A 20,628-nucleotide genomic window follows, 5' to 3' on the forward strand; every position below is an offset into this window, starting at 1 on the left:
CACTTTACTGTTATAGTATCTGGTATTTTGTATTGATTGGTGGATAATGCTACTGGTAAAATGTTTTCAGATAACTTTGCTTTGAGTTGTTTTTGTTGGCTTAGTTTGTTTGTCACCACACTCAGCAATATTCCAGCTATATGAATATTGTAAATAATCGAGTCTGGACCAGACCATCCAGTGATCGACGTCATGGGCTTCGATTCCACGAACTTGGGATACGATGACATGCATCTACCAAGTCAGTGAGCCTGACCACCGATCCTGTTAGTCGCCTCTTACGACAAGCATAGTCGCTTTTTACGACAATAGGGTTGCTGAAGACATATTCCGTATAGCAAGACACCTGCTACTGTATACTGGAACTAATTGAGGCGTGTAAATAGAGATAAACATCTTTGAGAGGTAACTTGCCAACCAACTGTAGCCTATATTCATTCTGGGATATCCACCATGAGCTACACACGACTGGATAAAGAGAGCATAACGGTTCTGAAGCTGACCTGAAATATGATGAAATGACGACATAACATATAGTTTTACAGACAGGTCAATAGGTCTTGTAGTTTCAGAGGAAATGTCAAAACTTTTTCAGTTACACTGGCAAAATCATACATGTGAAGGTTAAAGGTTGTTGTTTGATAAAAAAAATGCTTGTTTGTTTGTTGTTTAATGCCACACTCGGCAATATTCCAGCTAGACGATGGCGGTCTGTATATCATCTTTTGCTGTGGTTTTATTTGAAACTCCTGATTGACCAATCAGAATCAATTACTTCCCCAAGTTATGGTAGAATTTCACATACCTAGATTTGGCAAAAAAACACATAGTTCTTCCTACATTGTACTAGTCTCAGGGCATAGGTGACAAGTGGCTATGTGTTATGTTTAGTTCTAGAGGTGATGATCCAAAACAAAATTAACAATTCTTCATTCATTTATTCCTTTGAATACAATATTGCACATTCTCTTATACAAATCAAATATCAAAGACTTGATGATCCTAACTACACACAATGTTTACACTTATAGACCATATTACATGTATATAGTCTCTGTTATAATTCATGAAATAATGCTGACACTGCAGTTCTGTACAAATGTACTGTTTGAAATAGTAATCAATTCTTTTTTGGCCTTTAATTCTGAGCATTGAAAGGTTGTATAGAAATCATAGAAATAACTAGTTAACAAAATATTACTACACATGGTTATAAAAGATAGAGAGCAATGAGGAGAAAAAAAAATACAAGAGAGGACAGAAGGCCAAACATAGAGTGTAAAATATTAACGAAAAGGAATGATAGTGAAACAAGATATAACTATATGTAGATTAGATTCATAGGTGCTTGGATGGCTAAGGTCACTGGCCAAATTAGTAAGAAATCACTGTACATATATTCTGCACAATCAATATTCACAAATCAATACTATTTATTACACATACACATATAGATACATAGATCCATCCATTCATTCATACATAATTAATTATTTACATCATAATGTAATGAACAGTATATAGAAGGCTCCTAATGTGTCACTTGTGCCTAATCCATTTGATTTTGCAATGAAAATATGTTTAATAAATAAGTAAGGAAGTTGTCATTTTGATATGTAATATGTATCATTGTGTTTCTTTTAATCACAAGTGATGGGCAACAGTACTTTAACACAAGGTTGTTCTCTATCTCCTTACCATCAGATCTATCACACCCATAGAATACCTCCCTGCTTCAAGATCAGAGGACACCTTCATAGGGGGTTGTTGTATCAGGTGAGCATTTTAATCAACTAATCATCTTTGAGGTCAAATCATTCTACATTTTTGGTATGAGTGAGTGATATCTGATTTCTGTATCTTGAAAACCAACTAAAACGTCAAGTTCCAGATGTAGATGAATAAGGTCACTACGTTGTTGCAGATATTTATGCACCTTGTCGTTTCTGAGCACCATGGCAATTCACAGAAAGGGAGTACCATCAAAGGAATACTTGTGGTGTGGGTTTTCATTTGTACAAATCATATTTTCTGAACTGAGGTTTGTTTGTTGTTTAACGCCCCACTCAGCAATATTCCTGCTATATGACGGTGGTCTGTAAATAATCAATCCAGTGATTGAGGTGGTAAACATGGAAAAGAAATTAAGCCAAATGGTTTTAGAAAGCTGACAACAAATTGGCTAAAGGGACCCAGCATTCTTCATTGGAAGGAGGTCAAAGTGAACTTCTATCGAGGTGTCCTCAGGTCTTCATGCAGAGAAGTATTGTATCGAAGTAAAAGATTTAATTTGACTGAGATTGGGTAGTCAAATTATCAAATTAGTTTGTCTGTCATAGACACCGAAACAACAATAAACAAAGAGGTTTACTTCTTCCAAATGTGGTCGTTGAGTTTCATGGATCTTACCACAATGTCCTTGTTAGTTCAGTTAGATTCAATAAATGTAACTGATATTCATTAATGGTCTACAGTAGTATGCTGGTGATATAACAATACAGTTGCAGTGTCACCATCACTCTGTTACTTGGCCCCACACATGGATATCACAGTCGAGGTTTGGGTTTCCTGGTCCATCTCTACTCGGATGTGGAGAGGACATCACCGTAAGAGTTCCATATCTTGTAATCCGTAGACAAATATTCTCTCACTAGAAACAAATATATATAATAAGTATCGTCAGTTAAAATTGTATTTCAATACACAGTGACTACTGCTCATTTTATTTTCATGGTTCAATCTCGTTGTGTTAACAGGATAAAAAAAACAGAAATAAGATCTCACATATTTTAACACATGACACCTATTTTTTCTTTCACTCAAACATATAGACTTAAAAAATGAAAAAAAGAGGTGTTAAGAAAGATTCAGGACATGGGACTGCTCACCTGTGGTCAGTTTGAACTTGGCACTGGGTGACACCTGTATGGATCGGGGGTCAATGCAGCACCCGGACTGAGTGAACTCAGGGATCTTGAAGTAAAGCTGTCAACAAACAGTGAAATGCGTCACATTCCTTCTGACCTGATCGCCTTGGTAACAGTAACGGAAGACACTGTCTTCTTCAGGCAGTGATTCTCTATATGTCTTGCAGCAATGTATACTATGGTTAATGTTACTTATAAATAGAATACTGTATTCACCATATTAAGCGCCTTGCTCCATCAAGTGTTCCCTCACCCATTTCAAGACCAACCTGTAAGTAATCTCTATAAGCACCCCCTACATTAAGGACCCAAAATTTACATGATAGTATTTTCTTGTGTATATCACATATTTCAAACAAATTTGATCGCAAAGAACTATGAAGAATGATGCATGGCTTATTTCACGACATCATGACGTCATTTCTGGAGATTCAAATATGCGCTTGCAACTTCATGACGTCATATATTGGATGATGTTATTTTTGAGAGGGATGTGTCTTGTAAGTGTTCCCCATTGATGTAGCTGGACTACACAGATAAATGCAGAGGCCGAACAATTGCATCCAAAAGTGGGAGAGATATGACTATCGGTATTAGGAGAAAAGGTTCAGATAATCAATACAAGGACTATGAGAATATGCAGGAAATACCAAACTTAACCCCCACGTTTGTAATATGGGCTTGTCCAACCTTGTCGTGGTCAGATTCTATTCAGGGAGTCATCCTCATGTATATAAGGGTAAATATTTTTAAAAGTTGTACATTTTGGTAACATATCCTTAATGAGGCTGTACATAATATTGATATGTCATATAAGAAATAAACGACTTGTGGTAGTAGTCTATCATACATTAAAACACTGTAGGGAGAATAAACCACTCAGGTCTGCGCCCCTCATGGTTTATTCTCCCTGCAGTGTTTTATTGTACGATAAACAACTCTCACTCGTCGTTTATTTCTTAAATAAAAAACTCTTTTTGTCCATTATCTTATTGTCCAGGGTGCTTATTACGGCAAATACGGGAACAGATTAATAACATTTTCAGAAAACACTTCCCATCTTCACTGATGGCTTCATATCATATCGGATATTCTATGGAACATTGTCTATGGTGAAAAATGAATCAGTTTCTTTGATCTTGGAAATATGATCCTTCAGAACCTTACTTTTGAGAAAAACATCATATGTCGTCAGAATTGCGAGTGTTGCAAGTATTTGATGCACAGGTACTGAGAGTGACCTCAAGTTCCCAAGACACCAAATATTTAATAACACCTGCAAATATTTAAAAAACCCACATGTGTATTGACAGTCAAAAAACTAATGATTGTTCACATGACATCTGGGCATAAAACAAGTGTTTGTTTGTTTTGTTTAATGCCGCACTTAGCAATATTCCAGCTATATGACAGCGGTCTGTAAACAATCGAGTCTGGACCAGACAATACAATGATTGACATCATTGACATCCATTTGGGATACGATGACATGCATCAACCAAGTCAGCGAGCCTGACCACCTAATCATGTTAGTTGGCAGCATTGTCACCATTTACGGCAAGCATGGGTTGTGAAGACCTATTCTACCCCAGATCTTGATGGGTACATAAAACAAGTCAAATGGATAGTGGCACACAATTCCACATATCATACCATTTTTCTGTAACCATGGTAACAATGTTCAAGAATCAAAAGTTCATATTTTTTCCAAGTTTGTTTGTTTCTTGTCTAACGCCGCACTCAGCAATATTACAGCTTTATGACGACGGTCTGTAAATAATCAAGTCTGGACCAGACAATCCAATGATTGACATCATGACCATCGATCCACGCAATTTGGATAGAATGACGTGCATCAACCAAGTCTTATCTTTGTGGCAAGGTCGACAGATGGGACTACCTGTGCATAGGAGCTTTGTCCTGAACAGAACCTGTCCTCCGGTGACGATGGAGAGAGGGCTGGTCCAGAGAACTGAATGTTGGCGGACATTGTCACCTCCAGGGTCTTGCTGGGGAACTTCTGACCTGGGGCACAACATGTGTTGGGTTATACTGGTGCCCAACAGACGTAATACATGTTAATTACTATGGTTTCAGTTTAAAAAATCCAGTTAACAAAAGTTTGAATTCAGTATTCGCAGTAAGTGCCCCATGAACTTGGACAAATGACGAAGAGGGTGCTTGTTGCATCGGAACACAAGTTAGCTACGTGCGTCAGAGATGGAGTGGTAGAGAACATACTTCAAAAGTTTAGGAAACTACCTTTTTTTGATAATAGTCCCTTTTTGTTAGGGGTGCTTGGTACAGCGAACAAGGTGACATTTCTACTTCATGCCACTTAAATAGCAGTTACTAGAACGAGTGAAAATAATTGAGGCTGGTCAAAACAAACCAGTGGTTGATGGCATGAACATTAATACAAATTAATTTCAGAGCTAGGCCATTCATGATAACCAACCGAATCATGCATTGTGGACTGTGAACCTATTTGCCCTGCATCCCCACTGAGGCTGCTGTAACATGAGGGACTGTGAGACTCGGATGTTACAACAAGCTGTGAGACTCGGATGTTACAACAAGCTATGAGATTCGGATGTTACAACAAGCTGTGAGACTCGGATGTTGCAACAAGCTGTGAGACTCGGATGTTACAACAAGCTGTGAGACTCGGATGTTACAACAAGCTGTGAGACTCGGATGTTACAACAAGCTGTGAGACTCGGATGTTACAACAAGCTATGAGACTCGGATGTTACAACAAGCTGTGAGACTCGGCAGTACAACAAGCTGTGAGACTCGGATGTAACAACAAGCTGTGAGACTCGGATGTTACAACAAGCTGTGAGACTCGGATGTTGCAACAAGCTGTGAGACTCGGCAGTACAACAAGCTGTGAGACTCGGCAGTACAACAAGCTGTGAGACTCGGATGTTACAACAAGCTGTGAGACTCGGCAGTACAACAAGCTGTGAGACTCGGATGTTACAACAAGCTGTGAGACTCGGCAGTACAACAAGCTGTGAGACTCGGATGTTACAACAAGCTGTGAGACTCGGATGTTACAACAAGCTGTGAGACTCGGATGTTACAACAAGCTATGAGACTCGGATGTTACAACAAGCTGTGAGACTCGGCAGTACAACAAGCTGTGAGACTCGGATGTTACAACAAGCTGTGAGACTCGGATGTTACAACAAGCTGTGAGACTCGGATGTTACAACAAGCTGTGAGACTCGGATGTTACAACAAGCTGTGAGACTCGGCAGTACAACAAGCTGTGAGACTTGGATGTTACAACAAGCTGTGAGACTCGGCAGTACAACAAGCTGTGAGACTCGGATGTTACAACAAGCTGTGAGACTCGGATGTTACAACAAGCTGTGAGACTCGGATGTTACAACAAGCTGTGAGACTCGGATGTTACAACAAGCTGTGAGACTCGGATGTTACAACAAGCTGTGAGACTCGGATGTTACAACAAGCTGTGAGACTCGGCAGTACAACAAGCTGTGAGACTCGGATGTTACAACAAGCTGTGAGACTCGGATGTTACAACAAGCTATTTGCCCTGCATCCCCTCTGAGGCTGCTGTAACATGAGGGACTGTGACAGTTTAACACTCACCAACATTCCACACCAGGATAGTTTTATCAGGTGCCAGTGTCACACTTCCCTGAGAAGGGGAGGAATCATGCATCGATATGCTCCCTCTGTAACAAAAGAGTGTATTAATGAACACGGCGTACAGAATGACAAATCCTACATACAGGATCATGATAACATAAGGCTAAAAAACATAATAGTCTTGGTTCTCAGGCACCACCTGCATCATCATAAAGTTCACTGCCCGTTTTGTTTTTATGTCCTTTAATAAAAACAAAAACAAAATCCTTAAATATTCCAAGTTTAACGGTAGTCAAATACAGCATTCCAGCACTTTACTTGTCAAGGAATACATTCATATAGGGAGGCCCTTTCCCAGGTTGATTGTACACAATTGTTTATTTGGTTACACAACTGTTTATTTGCTTAAGAAAAAGTTTGAAGAACCAAGTAAGATAAAAAACAAAACACACCGCCCAACCACCAGCACTATATTTTCAAAAAACATTGCCTGGGAACCAATTCTTTTATTTTCTTAAGCCTAACCTACAATGTTGATCTCAGATTAATCAGATATTCCTATGTTCCATGCACATACCGTTGGACAGAGAGGAGCTGCATTGATACAAGCAGTATTAATGTTGGTTGGTTGTTTTTTTTGTTAACGCCGCACTCAGCAATATTCCAGCTATATGACGGCGGTCTGTAAATAATCGAGTCTGGACCAGACAATCCAGTGATTAATGTCATGAGCATCGATCCACGCAATTGGGATCAATGACATGCATCAACCAAGTCAGCGAGCCTGACCACCCGATCCCGTTAGTCGCCTTTTACGACAAGCATAGTCACCTTTTACGGCAAGCATGGATTGCTGAAGACCTATTCTACCCCGGAATCTTCACGGGTCAGTATTTATGTATGGGTTGTGTGATTATTATGGTGAATGTTGAATGTAGCAATGGCACTAGTTTACAAACTGTGCTCTCACCTGTTGAAGAAAGGTATCTGCACCTCACAGTACTCAAACATGTTCTTCACTTGGTTGTTGAGTTTTAACTTGACAGTCAGATTGGCAATCTTAGCATCACACTGTCAAAAGTAAGCAGATTGAAAAGTACATTATGACAGTTCTCAAAATAATAATAAATTCATTGGGCAGTGAATAAGTATGTTTGTTTGCTTGTTTGTTGTTTAACGCAGCAAATGCATGTGATACAAGAGATTGAATCTGATTGGTCATTAGGGGGGTACAGAGAAGGGACATAACTAGTTACATCCACTGGTGGTGCTACGAGCCATGAAATTCAAGCCTAGTTTGGCAAGGGTGGAAAATGAGCATTTCTGATTAAATGCAATGTTTTTATACTTACCTGATGCTTCACAGTGATATAGGTGTAGCATCAGGTAAGGTAAAACCTGGACTTTTATAGTCAGTTGACGCTATTGCCTCAAGAAGATGCATTTTTATCACAACTTAAGACAACAAACATAATCCCATGAACCATGCACCCATGTCGCAGTTTGGTTAGTTATAACATGACCAGCCTCACTTTCATCTGGTAGACTCCAAATATGGGCAGCTCCTGTAGTCCGGTCACAGAGTACTGACACAGGATGAACATCTCCGTGGGGGGGATGAAGCGGAGGCGGCGAGGGGGAGGGTGGGACTGGGTCATGCTCGCTGGAATGAGAGAAACATCGGATGACTGTAGTGTCCTTCCTCAGCCTAATTACAGAATAAAATATGAGTTATGACCAACAGTTTGAAGTAAATTTATTGATATAACAAAGAATGATGTCATATTTAATTAGTGAGTTGGGTTTTACGCCGCTTTTAACAGTATTCCAGTTACATCACGGCGTGTCAGCTTAATGTGGGAGGAAAGCCCGAAGTGATGCAGGTCTCAGACGTTAACCACTTCGGTGAAACCCACGAGCACTGGTATGGTGCTGACAAACCTCAAAACATAATCGGGGCGAACCGGGATTCGAACCCACAATCATAGGTTTCTGGCATGCCCAAGGGACGCAACTCTGCACAGCGAATCGCGGCACCTTAGATGACTGGGCCACTTGTGCCCCCGATGTCATATTTAAATATTTGAGACAATGCAATGATGTCGATAAGTTATGAGTCTCGACCAACAGTCCAGAGTAATTATTTATACAACAAAGAATGAGGTAACATTTAACTTTTTGAGACAATGCTCTGATGTGAAGTTACAACTGCTTTGCAAAAAATTAAAAGTAATTGACACAAAGAACACCTTTACCTACCTTACCAAATCTAAACATTCAACACATGCCCCATGAAATTGGATAATTGACAAAGAGGGTGCTTGTTGCAACCAGACACTAGTTTGCCTAGTTTGTCAGACATTGAGTGGTATAGAACAGCTCAGTCTCTACACTCACCTGCATCAACAATTCCTGAGTCTGCACTTTGGACACAGGGATGTATAAGCAAGTGATCGAGGGCAACACAGTCCCCGTCACTCTGGTGTGACACATTCAGTGTGATGTCTGACAGAGCGCCCTCTAGGTCAGCGCGACATGATACGGAGCCGTACACATCCCATGAGTCGTGTGTTTCTCCTTGCTCACACTGAAACACAAATAACAATATGGGCTGTAATTTAACAGATATCTTTGATCATGTTGATAGAGAAAGCCCGTATTGAATTCATTAGCCATCCATAACATGTCAAGGTGCAAGGAGGTCAAAGGTCAAATTTTCAATACCGGTAAAACATTCATTTGTTTTTTTATTTATTTTTTATATGAAAAAGATGTAACACTGAAAACACACATCCTTCTTCACTGTTCTGTGGGCTCTTCTCTTATAAACATGCTCCTGTCTGTATTTGCATTGCAAGAACTTTATTTTGTTGATTCAGATCTATTCAGACTACCGTATTGGACGTAATAAGCACCCTGCTTTAATAAGCACCCACGGCGATATTTGCTAATATATTGGCTAGTGAACAATCCCAATTAGCACCCCTTTCAATTGATCAATGTACACTTATTTATTCTAGTGTTATATGCACCCTTAAATATGGGCAATCAAATTCTGGAAAATATATTTGTCGTGTATAATACTTAAAGACTTTTCTTTTGTATCATTTCAGGCTGTCAGCATAAACCACGAAAATTTACGATAATTCAACTCTGTTTTTTTCTCACCAAAATTATATTCTAATAAAAGCCCCCTATTTCTAATTTTGAGAGCGCCCTGGGTGCTAATTACGTCGAATACGGTAATCTTTTTTTAACCAACAGCTGTGTTTGGGATTTCTCTTTCCAATGATTTATTCTTTGTGACTGAGTTGGTTTAGCCACCCTGAAAAACCCATTCACGGCAGCTTTGAGGTCATCGTTGTCGTTTAAGCTCTTTCCACGAAGGTGTTTATTCAGTTTAGGAAACAGGTGGAAACCATCACTTGGTACCAGGTCTGGCGAGTATGGAGGGTGAGTAAGTTCTTTGAACCCACATTGTTGCACAGAGGCGTTTGCAAGTCGAGAGGTGTGAGAAGAGGCATTGTCATGAAATAGTAAACTCCTGCAGTCAGCATTCCTCATCGCTTTTCTTTGATAGAATCCCTCAGGCGAAGAAGCAAATTAGCATAATATGTACTGGTAATCGTCTTTTGACTTTCTAAGTAATCAACAAGGATCTCACCATTTGCATCCCAGAATACAGTGGCCATAACTTTCTTCGGTGATTTTGAAGACTTGAATTTCTTTGGTGCCGGAGAAGTGGAATGGTGCCATTCCATGGGTTGACGATGGACCCTGGATCATTGTGGTAGACCCATGTGTCATCACCCGTTACTAATCTCTTTTTGAATTTGATGAAATCCTCCTGAACTAGATCTAAATTTTCTCCGGCATTGTCAGCATTCATATACCTTAAGGTCAGAATTTAGAAACTTTGGCACCCAATGAGCAGATATCTTATTCATCTGTAAATGTTCATGAATAATAGTTTCAATGAATCAGTGGCATAGACATGTGTCTTCCTCAAGTTCACCAATGGTAATATGTCAATCTGACAGTATATGTTTTTCTATCTCCTTTATTGAATCTTCATTGAAGGAAGATGAGGGACGTCTTGATCTAAGGTCATCATCAAGGCTTGTTCTCCCAGCCTCAAACATAGCTTCCCAATGTGTAACAGTGGAATAGCTAGGGCACTTATCCCCATACACTTGTGACATGCAGTCATGAATTTCTTGGGGAGTACTTTTCTCTAAAGTCATAAACTTGATGACTGCTTGGTACTCGTTCTTTTCCATTTCTGTGTCCATTTGAACACCTATCACGTTCAACTGTCTGTCACTAATATACAAACTGCCTAAACAGACTAAATACACTTGCAATGAACTACTCAAATAGTACTACATTGACTAGGTCACTTTGTTATGGCCCATAGCTGAAAGTTAGTCATGCTTAGAACATTTTAACCAGCCCTTGTATCTGCCGAACTGTCACCCATATTCGTGATATAAGATAGACAAATTAAACAATAAACTTGGAAATTATATCTCTAAATAGTGAGAAAGGGAGTGAGAAATGGGCATCACACAATATACCCATGAGGGGAGTGGAATCCGGGCCTTCGGCATGATTTGTGAAAACTGTAACCATGAGGCTTCGACTAAAACACTCCTTTTCATTCCTTTGTGGAAGAGAGATATCACTACTTGTCTAGTGAAATCTGATGGTGTTGACTTACCTGGGCTGCCTTTATGTATTCTGACACAGAAAGGTAGATAACTCCTTTTCCCTTGTGGAGCAGAGGTTTCCAAGCTGGTTGCTGCACAAATAAGTGAGTGAGTGAGTGAGTCGGGTTACATGATACAAGAGTAGCACTTCATCACAAAATGGAACCCACATTTTTTAAATTAAGATATAACACTTTAACCACAAGGCCATGCCAACATAAATAAGTTGTAAATCTAATAAATTTTGAAAATCATTTCCATATTTTGGTTTATTCATTTTTGATCTGACTGAAAAATATATCTTTCTCCTTCAATGCATTATGTCCAGCATCTCTGCAATCTCATGAAATCAGATCTTTTACTCTGATGTGTAAAGATCTGCGACACCTCCACTGATGGTTGCTTCAGGTGGGGCTCCGTTGGTAAATAAGCCAATCAGCTGTCAGCTTTCTAAAGCAGGTTTCGTTTCATTTTTATACCTCGTTTTGGAAATTTCGATTTGAACCAATGACACCCCACACAGAGCACACAATAATGGCACAGCTATAATTTCTATTTTTGGAACTTATTTTCGAGATACAAAACTAGATATGTTGGTTTGATTGCTTTACGCACTAATACCAAGAATTTAGACGCCTCAACACTGATTGGTTGATTAGAAAGTCCACCTGATAAAAGGTTCACCTGAAGGATCCTTAGATCCTCATTGTAGAGAGGTATCAGATTGGAATAAAAGATCTTATTTTAAAGAGAATGTACCTTCTGTGACTTGGGAAGTGTGATGGGTCTCCCTGCTAACTTGGCCACTATGGATTCACAGCATGTGTCTCTTGGAGCTCCGAACGGCGCTGCTTCATTCAAGAAGTTGTGGAGTTCTGTCAGCCGGGCAGGTAGCTGGAGGAGAGATGAGTGAGTATGTGAGTAAGGTTCAACACATCCTCCAGAGGCAATGACAATAAAAGTCCAGTTTCCACCCTTGCCGAACAAGGCTGGAATTTTATGGCTTGATTATGGTGCCATCGGTGGCTATTACAAGTAATGTCCCTTCCATGTCCCTCCTTTTGACTAATCAGATTCCACCTCTCACATCACTTGCATTTGCTTCAAACAAAATGGCAGTGCACAGTCAAGCGGTCTGATCGATAATCAAGATCTATGTTTGAATAAAATGTGTCTTACCTCATGCAGTGTATCATATCACATGAGCACCTCGATTAAAACATGAAAACATTTCAGTGCCGTAGCCAGCCGGCCCCCTGGATTTTTGATAGAAAACATTAAGAAATGAATAATCTTATTTGCCCCCCCCCCTCCCCCCCATCAAAAAAAGTTAACTATGGCCTTGCATTTGGAAAATGTCTGTCTTCTTTGCAAATTCTGCAGTCAACTTAAATCAGCACGTTGAAATCCATGTTGTTTATGAATCAGATGTCTAGTTTATAACGCGATCTTAATTGGATGATGCAGAGACTTGTTAGTCCAGCCAAAATATAACTCTGGAATTCGAGCCTAGTTCTGGAAGGGTGGAAACTGGACTTTAATAGTCAGTTTACGTCATTTCCTCATGAAGATGGGTTCAACACCTCTGAACACGATTTCAGTTATAGCACTGTGTGAGAGGACACCTCGAAATGACGTTCATCACTTGTTTGAAAAGAAAAGTGTATAGCAAATCTGAGATTCAAGTTCATGGTCAGTGGATCCTGCAAAAGGTAAGGGACACAACTCTGTAGAGAAAACATTAAGTTAAGCACTGAAGCGTTGTGTCCTCTGAGAGTGACCTACCTCCTGACTGGTGGCTGCCCGGATGTACTCTGCTACACCACACAACAGGGAGAAGCCGAGCGACACCGATGGACTGAAATAGTGGGAGTGAGTATTAATACCAGACTCAGCATATCCTCCATTATCCAGTATTCATATCTCCAATCAATTTTGATAAATACCCTGGATCCATTCATTTCAAAAGTAACATAATCTTATACCCAAGAGTAACATCAATAGATCCAGCTCTCTTGTCAATAACTTTGCACGGGATTTCTACTGCTCTCTTCTCAATAACTTTGCATGGGCTTTCTCCAGCTCTCGTCAATAACTTTGCACAGGATTTCTCCAGCTCTCATCAATAACTTTGCACAGGATTTCTCCAGCTCTCGTCAATAACTTTGCACAGGATTTCTCCAGCTCTCGTCAATAACTTTGCACAGGATTTCTACAGCTCTCTTGTCAAAGTGTGAGCACAGGATTTCTACAGCTCTCTTGTCAATAAATTTGCACAGGATTTCTTCAGCTCTCTTGTCAATAAATTAGCACAGGATTTCTACAGCTCTCTTGTCAATATATTAGCACAGGATTTCTCCAACATGGTGTTCAATATTATGGCACTCATATAGTGACATGCATGCAAGTGTGTGTGTGACTGCTTGTACCATTAGGACTTATGCCAGTAATAATGTTGGGTCACTGACATACCATGCCACAGTTTAACATGGATACCTCACTCAGACACAGTATACTGACTCCGAGCCCACCAGTCCTTGTTTTAGCCCCTTAATGCCAAGTGCAAGGCAGGGTAACAACAAGTACCAAATTTTAACATTTGTTTTGGTACGATGCTGGCAGGGAATTGAACCACCAATCTTAAGGAAAGGAGTTTATAACTCATCAGAAGACTGTCATACAAGTTACAAATAAAGTGGGTTCTGGAGAAAATGTTTTCCTGAGTATGATATTATCCACACCACTAGGGCTGGGACGAGTCCAAATTTACTACCCGGGTACCCGACCAACTATTAACCGACCCTACTCAGGTACCAACTGTAGTTCTCAAGAGCTGTGAACAAAGTGTCTGATTGGGAATTGTTTACCGCAGCCCTGGCAAAAACTATTTAGATACATATGCATCAAACAATCAGATCATGTGTACACTGAAGTTGACTTAAGCTTCATCTTTACTCAAACATCTACAAGTAAAAAGGAATGTGTGCATCATCAGAAAGAAATGCGAACACAAGCGACTTGTAGTGCAAACACTGAGCTATAGAGAGTTATTGTCATTAAACAATATATCACATGACAAACCAGTCCGGGTAGCACTGTGGGTACCCTGGTCCTACTCACTACACACCTGACCTGAGTACCCGAGTACCCCAGTTACCGGTACCCGTCCCAGCCCTACTCACCACAGTTTTACAGAGATTGTTCAACCTATCCCCATTATAGTCTGTCCTTACGGCAAACAGGAAGTACTGGGGACAACCACACCCAGATTGCAGAGGTCGAGTATGGTGCAGATAGACCAAGGACCATGTTAGGGGCAAATCTGGGATTCAAACTCACAATCAGGAGATCCTGGTATGTGTAAGGGACGGAACTCACTGAAAGGGACTTAGTCCACTGGGCAACCTGTATCCACTTTCACTTACATTTCTATGATGTTTGGTCTGAGATGGGCTCCTTGGGGCACATGCACCAGGCAGCAGTACAGCACACCTTGCTGTAGAGTACAAACTAACTGTCAAATACACAATCATCAAATACTCTTATTACTCAATTTTTCGAACAGAAAAATATTTCTTCTTTGACTGTTTTAAAGATTTGAGAGACAAGAAATGTTTCTGTTGGTTGTATATCACTCATTTCTTATCATGCTTATGTCAACATGGTCAAGGGTATCAATGAAAGAACTCCCATACAAAAGTAAATTTTACTACAAAGCAATAAAAAAATTGCATCAGATATTTGGAAATTAGTTGGCCACCATTGGTAGCTTTTGGAATTGTCTCTTCAACTTTACACCTTGCTTGCATATGACTTATATCTAGCACAAACACACACAACTACAATTTGATTGACCAGTTACAGAAATTGAGATAAAATTATGTTAAAATAACAAACACTTAACCAATAAATCGAAAGTTAAAGTCACACTACATGTATTTAAAAAATGTTTTTTCTAATTTGGCCATATGAAAAGTATTACAAACTGTAGGCAGTGGTTGTCTTCTCAACAACTTTTTTGTGATCTCTATTAGTCTTATCTATATATTTAATTCTATTTAATTCTACAAAACAAAAATATCAAAATTTTTGTTTTGAACATGTATCTTCACTGACATTGTAATGTCTATGCTACCACAAACCTGTTCAATGACAATAAAGGGCCAGATTCTACCACTACTGGTGTCCACTTCAAACACTGGTTTTTCATCCTGCTTTGAGCATTGGTCTCTGCTGCCAACAAACTAGAGAAAAGAAGTACATTGTTTTCTCACCACTGATTCAGTCTTCCAAACTTGTAGCAAACAAACCACAAACTTGTATATTATCCGATAACATTGGATGAATCAGTACAGTGGCATTGAATTTGGTGATCTATGCTTTTGAAATTTGTTGTCTTAAACCATGAATATTCTATAGACAGAGATACTAGTAATAACAATAAGGTAAAACTAAAAGTTCCTTCCACAATACATGCGATAAGCTGTTTAACATGCTGAATGTGCATGAATATTACTTTCAATGAAGTGATGTTTTGTGTAACCCATCACATATCATTATGGTTATTATGCCAATAATAAGCAAGATTGCAATCAACATTAATTTCCTGATCATCAATACCTTTCATTTCATAAATACTGTAAAATTCTTTAAATTTTTTTCACTGATTCAAGGATTTGTTTTATCAGAACAATGTTAAGAATAATGACATTCAGCATTAGCCATTGAGAGACACTAATTAACACTACACGTTCATGTTCTTATGCAACAAGCATATAACATAAATTGTCCCATACCTCGCCTGACGCCTGTGACAGTCCTGTCTCAACAAGCAGCTGCTGCAGGAACTGGGGCGAGTTGGGAATGGCAATATAGTTTGAACCTTCCACTTGTTTCGTCTTTTTCTCAACTGTTGGAAATTTTCTGAAATATTAATTATTTCACAAATCAAATTACAAACTTGCTAACATACATACGAATAACACTCAGCATGTAAATTTGCAAAAGGTTCTGTATGTGTAAAGGTGAACCAAATTCTCTTGTTTATTTATATCGTAAGGGTAAAAAATAGTCTGTGTGCTCCAACCATGACACCATCATCACAGATCACACTGACACAACACGATAGTCTTTGGGTTTGGAGTTGTTAATTGAAGCGTCCAAAAATCTATCGCGAAGTTACAGTTCACTAAATTGTCAGTTACCTGAAAAATATATTCTTTGGAGATTTATTATTGGTGGAGGGTAGTTTAACTACCCATATTGCTCGTATACTCATGGAGACTCGGATATTTGTGAGACTGTCAACAAATTATCTGGCGCAAACACATGATTTAGAATCCGGAAATGAACACGAACCGGAAGTGTTTACAATATTTGCTGAGCTAGCAGTATTTGTTTCGTAATCAGTGTAGGTTGTAATGGTATCAATACCTAAACACTACCAAATATGTATTTATTGTTTGAATATATTACTTATATATTTGAATATGTTAGACCTGTCATTAGTTTTTTGTTAGCACAAACAAAAAACAATAAATGTAGTTTCCCATACGACCTTCACCTTTGACACTTGACCCGTGTTGTTTAGCGGGACCCAGCTGTCTGTCAAGCTTAATCACCCACCGTCATCGCTAAGCCAAGCAAACCCGGCACCTGCGATTGGCTGGGTGGATTGGCTACAGGGAATGCGGATGTAGTGTTCCTTATTGAAGGGGTGAATGCAGACCTGCACGTCACATCGGGAACACGCACGCCTCGTATCTTAACAGTGGACAAGCTCGTTGTGGCAGGACAGAGGCCCATATAGTGTAAGACAATATATCCAAGATGTGATTGTTAGCCACATGCAACGCATTTGTCAGATCAAAGGAGTCATGGTGACATTTGATCATGAGGACTAGTCTGTGGAAGTTAATATCATCCTTTTTTTTTTAAACTGTAAAATGTGACATGTAACACATTTCCATAATTTACAAAAAAGATGTTTCCTTAAAGCACCTTAAGAGTTGCATAAATCCATGACTTGTGATTTATTTGTCACGTTTTGATTTCAGACAAGATGCCTTCAAAACCACCTGACAAAGGTGGGACAGAGACTACAAAATCAAACCATACAGCAAGTCAAAACGTGGAGCCTCACAAACCAACAGTGATAATAGAGATTCCAAGATGGTTGTTTTTCAGCACATCAGTTCTTGTTGGCATTATTTCTATCATGATAGGGAGCTACGTGGCCTATGTCAAGATGAGTCCAAGAACACCAAATACGGACATTCTCCATAATGTTGGCATAGAAGGTGTGCAGCTGTTTGAACTTCATGACAGAGATGGTGATGGCTACTTGTCAATTGAAGAATTTGAGCCATTCATATACAGGCTTCTGGAGTCAAATGTAAGTATAGCTACGAAGTTATTTTTGTCATAGTTCTTCAATATTAAGAAGTTAACAGAATGCCACTCATTTAGGGACTGGCTAAATGGTATCTTATGTAACAATGGCACCAACATTCCATGCAAACACGGCATCATATTGGTGAATCAGTATCATTGACTTCAGGTGAAAACAACGCTATATGGTATGTGCAATATGAATTTGATAGAAATATAAGCATGATAAGAGAACATCCTAATGATTTACTTTTCACATAAGACCCGTGAAGATCTGGGGTAGAATAGGTCTTCAGCAACCCATGCTTGCCGTATAAGGCGACTATGCTTGTCGTAAAAGGCGACTAACGGGATCGGGTGGTCAGGCTCGCTGACTTGGTTGCTGCATGTCATCGATCCCAATTGCATGGATCGATGCTCATGATATTAATCACTGGATTGTCTGGTCCAGACTTGATTATTTACAGACCGCTGTCATATAGCTGGAATATTGCTGAGTGCGGCTTTAAACAACAAACCAACCAACTTTCCACATAGCTGCAATATGCTGCACTGCTTTCATTATCAGACTGCATCTACTGATCGCTGATACGTGACAAGTAATCAGCAATACTGATGTTGAGTTTTTCAACAGCCTTTATAACTCCATCAAAATGCACTTTACAGAATATTGTGGATATTTTTAAACTTCTAGCATGTCCAGCTCCCAAAACATTCACCTGTATGTACAACAAATATTCCAACTAAAAATATATGTTTGTTAAATCAGCCTATCTGTTCAAATATCAAAAGGCCCTTTAATTGAGGTTATGCGATATTTACAGTTTGTTAATTTGTTCCTACTGGGCATTTAATAAATTCACCATCAGGAAAATATTGGCTTACAACATAGAAAGGACAGGTTGAGGCCTTTTATTGATCTGAATTATTGAGAATTTCATATTTCACAAAAACAAAGAATATTACTACAACAATTGTGTGTATATTTCTTTTACTCCTTAGTCCATGGGCACTCCATGTAGAACAATTTATAGCAATTGTCAGTAACTAGTCCTCACTGGAATAAACAACATTTTCAAGTTATGCTATTGTCAATGTCATGATTATAATGTTATAATGTTATGACTTTGCATTGGTGACTTGCTTTTGATAGACAAGAAAAGACTTTAATCATGTTAATTTGACTTCAGAAAGTCCCTATTTTGAACAGAAATTACATTTCTTTCCCATTTTGTTTGCCAAAGACAAGTTTGGAATCCTAGATAAATCACTGTAGATGTCGCCACACTACACTTTTCCACTGTTGATGGCTCACTATCTGTAATCAAGACTACTTTGTGTGGGTTTATTACTTTCAAATGGTCCACCACTATGATTATGTTTATTAGACAATAAAGCGTCACACGTATCTAATCATGCTAACCACAGTCCAGGCTACACTTGCTAAATGGCTGTCTTGAACAACCAGTAACCCTCTCCTGGGTATAAAATTGATTTTGTTAGAGTGTCGATGGAACCCCGAAGATCACAATGCATCTAGCCTTAAAGGCACTCTCAGAAATCACATTTCTCTGATCCAAGTAACTTATGATGATGCTCATTATATTATTCTGTGACATATATATCTACTTTCTCGCAGATAGAAAATACAGAACACATGAACAAGCTTAATGAACATAATTCTAGGGTACCAGTAGTTTTTGATTATTTACGTTTTTTCTCAAAATATCGAAAGAAAGTTTTGCAGATTAACTTGTTATCAAATGTCATGTAATATCAGATATAGATATGTGATTCGGGACAGGTATGTGTGGAAGGTATAATTAAGTTTGAATTTCAGGATTTGATTAATGGGATATGTTTCAGATATTATTTAACATTCTACCATGAATTTAGAAATTACTTGATTCTGATTGGTCAATCAGAGGTTGTCAAATCACTATAAAACCCCTCTGATTGAAACAGCCGATTTGACGGCTGCATCACTGCAGAAGCTAATATTCATAGAATAGACTGTTTTCCGTCATTGTCGGTAGGCATATTTAAATAATTATGTCTTCAATAAATCATTGCAAAATGCGGTTGCAGTTACCATGGTTACTACATGTACAATATTCAGAGGATGTGTGGTAATACATTTCATGCAGAAAACATGACAGAAATCTACAAAGATAATTTTCTTTAAAAGTTTTCGGGACATCAGAGAGCTTGGAATTTGGCACTTTTTGACCTACAACTGTGACGTTATATCTTTGCGTCACAGTGGGCGATATGATGTCATAATGGTGACTGGTGTAGAACGAACTCTTTGCAAAGCTTGCTATGTTTTCGTTAGGGATGCCCACCTCATTTTAGCTAACCAAGTTGCCGTGTTTATATGTTTTCAATGCCTGTCTTATGTTCGAGTGAAGTATAAGGTGTAATCAAACTTCTTGAGCATATACAATGCCATATTCAGTTTCTAATACTGTAAATCTTGAAATTAACGTGAGCGTGAATTAAATGCGAAAAATGCGAGTAGTCTTTGCTCGCATTTTTAAACATCACATTTATATCAACAATAAGACATTTTGGATAGCAAAAATACCAATTTAGACATACGCTGATGTATTCCACACCACTGTTTATTGAGCAGACCTTGTATATAAAGTATATAAACAATGTTATTCAAACACTAATTACATCATGTGAATTGTCACTGCTGGGGTCAAGACAAGAGTTCTACTCACTTACATCATCACAGATCACACCTGCAAGTCCTGACAGACGCCACCCTTTGTTCTTTGCGACTGCGTCAAAGGCCGACACGAGCCAGCACGCATGTATTGTTTTTGCGGAAGTACTTTACTCAGCGCTAATAAGCGGTGCTATTTGGTGTGTGATTGGATTAATGTAAGGTTGGATTAAGGTGAGGATTCTAAACCTGACTGAGGACATCTTTAGATAGAAATCCACTGATGCTTGAGAGGAGGGGGTGT

General features: G+C 38.9%; 2 protein-coding genes across 2 annotated transcripts in view; one reads left to right on the forward strand and one right to left on the reverse strand.

The window, feature by feature from the left end:
• Positions 1 to 918: 918 nt before the first annotated feature.
• Positions 919 to 16,618, reverse strand: LOC124131808 (AP-5 complex subunit mu-1-like). Its single transcript, XM_046495286.2, has 14 exons — positions 16,465 to 16,618; positions 16,057 to 16,183; positions 15,403 to 15,504; positions 14,686 to 14,756; positions 13,046 to 13,118; positions 12,020 to 12,154; positions 11,272 to 11,352; positions 8,949 to 9,138; positions 8,084 to 8,214; positions 7,522 to 7,622; positions 6,552 to 6,637; positions 4,828 to 4,952; positions 2,889 to 2,985; positions 919 to 2,650 (listed from the first exon to the last, which is right to left on the reverse strand). The coding sequence occupies exons 1-14, from the start codon at positions 16,536 to 16,538 to the stop codon at positions 2,580 to 2,582; spliced, it is 1,464 nt and encodes a 487-aa protein (XP_046351242.1). The 5' UTR covers positions 16,539 to 16,618; the 3' UTR covers positions 919 to 2,579.
• Positions 16,619 to 16,847: 229 nt separating this feature from the next.
• The window catches only part of LOC124131807 (selenoprotein N-like), a 33,226-nt gene continuing 29,445 nt past the window's right edge, over positions 16,848 to 20,628 (forward strand). The window contains exons 1-2 of the mRNA XM_046495285.2: positions 16,848 to 17,070; positions 17,317 to 17,654. Coding sequence (XP_046351241.1) covers positions 17,322 to 17,654 — 333 coding nt within the window. The 5' untranslated portion in view covers positions 16,848 to 17,070; positions 17,317 to 17,321. The remainder of the gene's footprint in view (positions 17,071 to 17,316; positions 17,655 to 20,628) is intronic.

This window comes from Haliotis rufescens, unplaced genomic scaffold, assembly GCF_023055435.1.
Source record: "Haliotis rufescens isolate VD_foot unplaced genomic scaffold, xgHalRufe1.0.p SCAF_3, whole genome shotgun sequence".
Classification (NCBI taxonomy): Eukaryota; Metazoa; Mollusca; class Gastropoda; order Lepetellida; family Haliotidae; genus Haliotis; species Haliotis rufescens.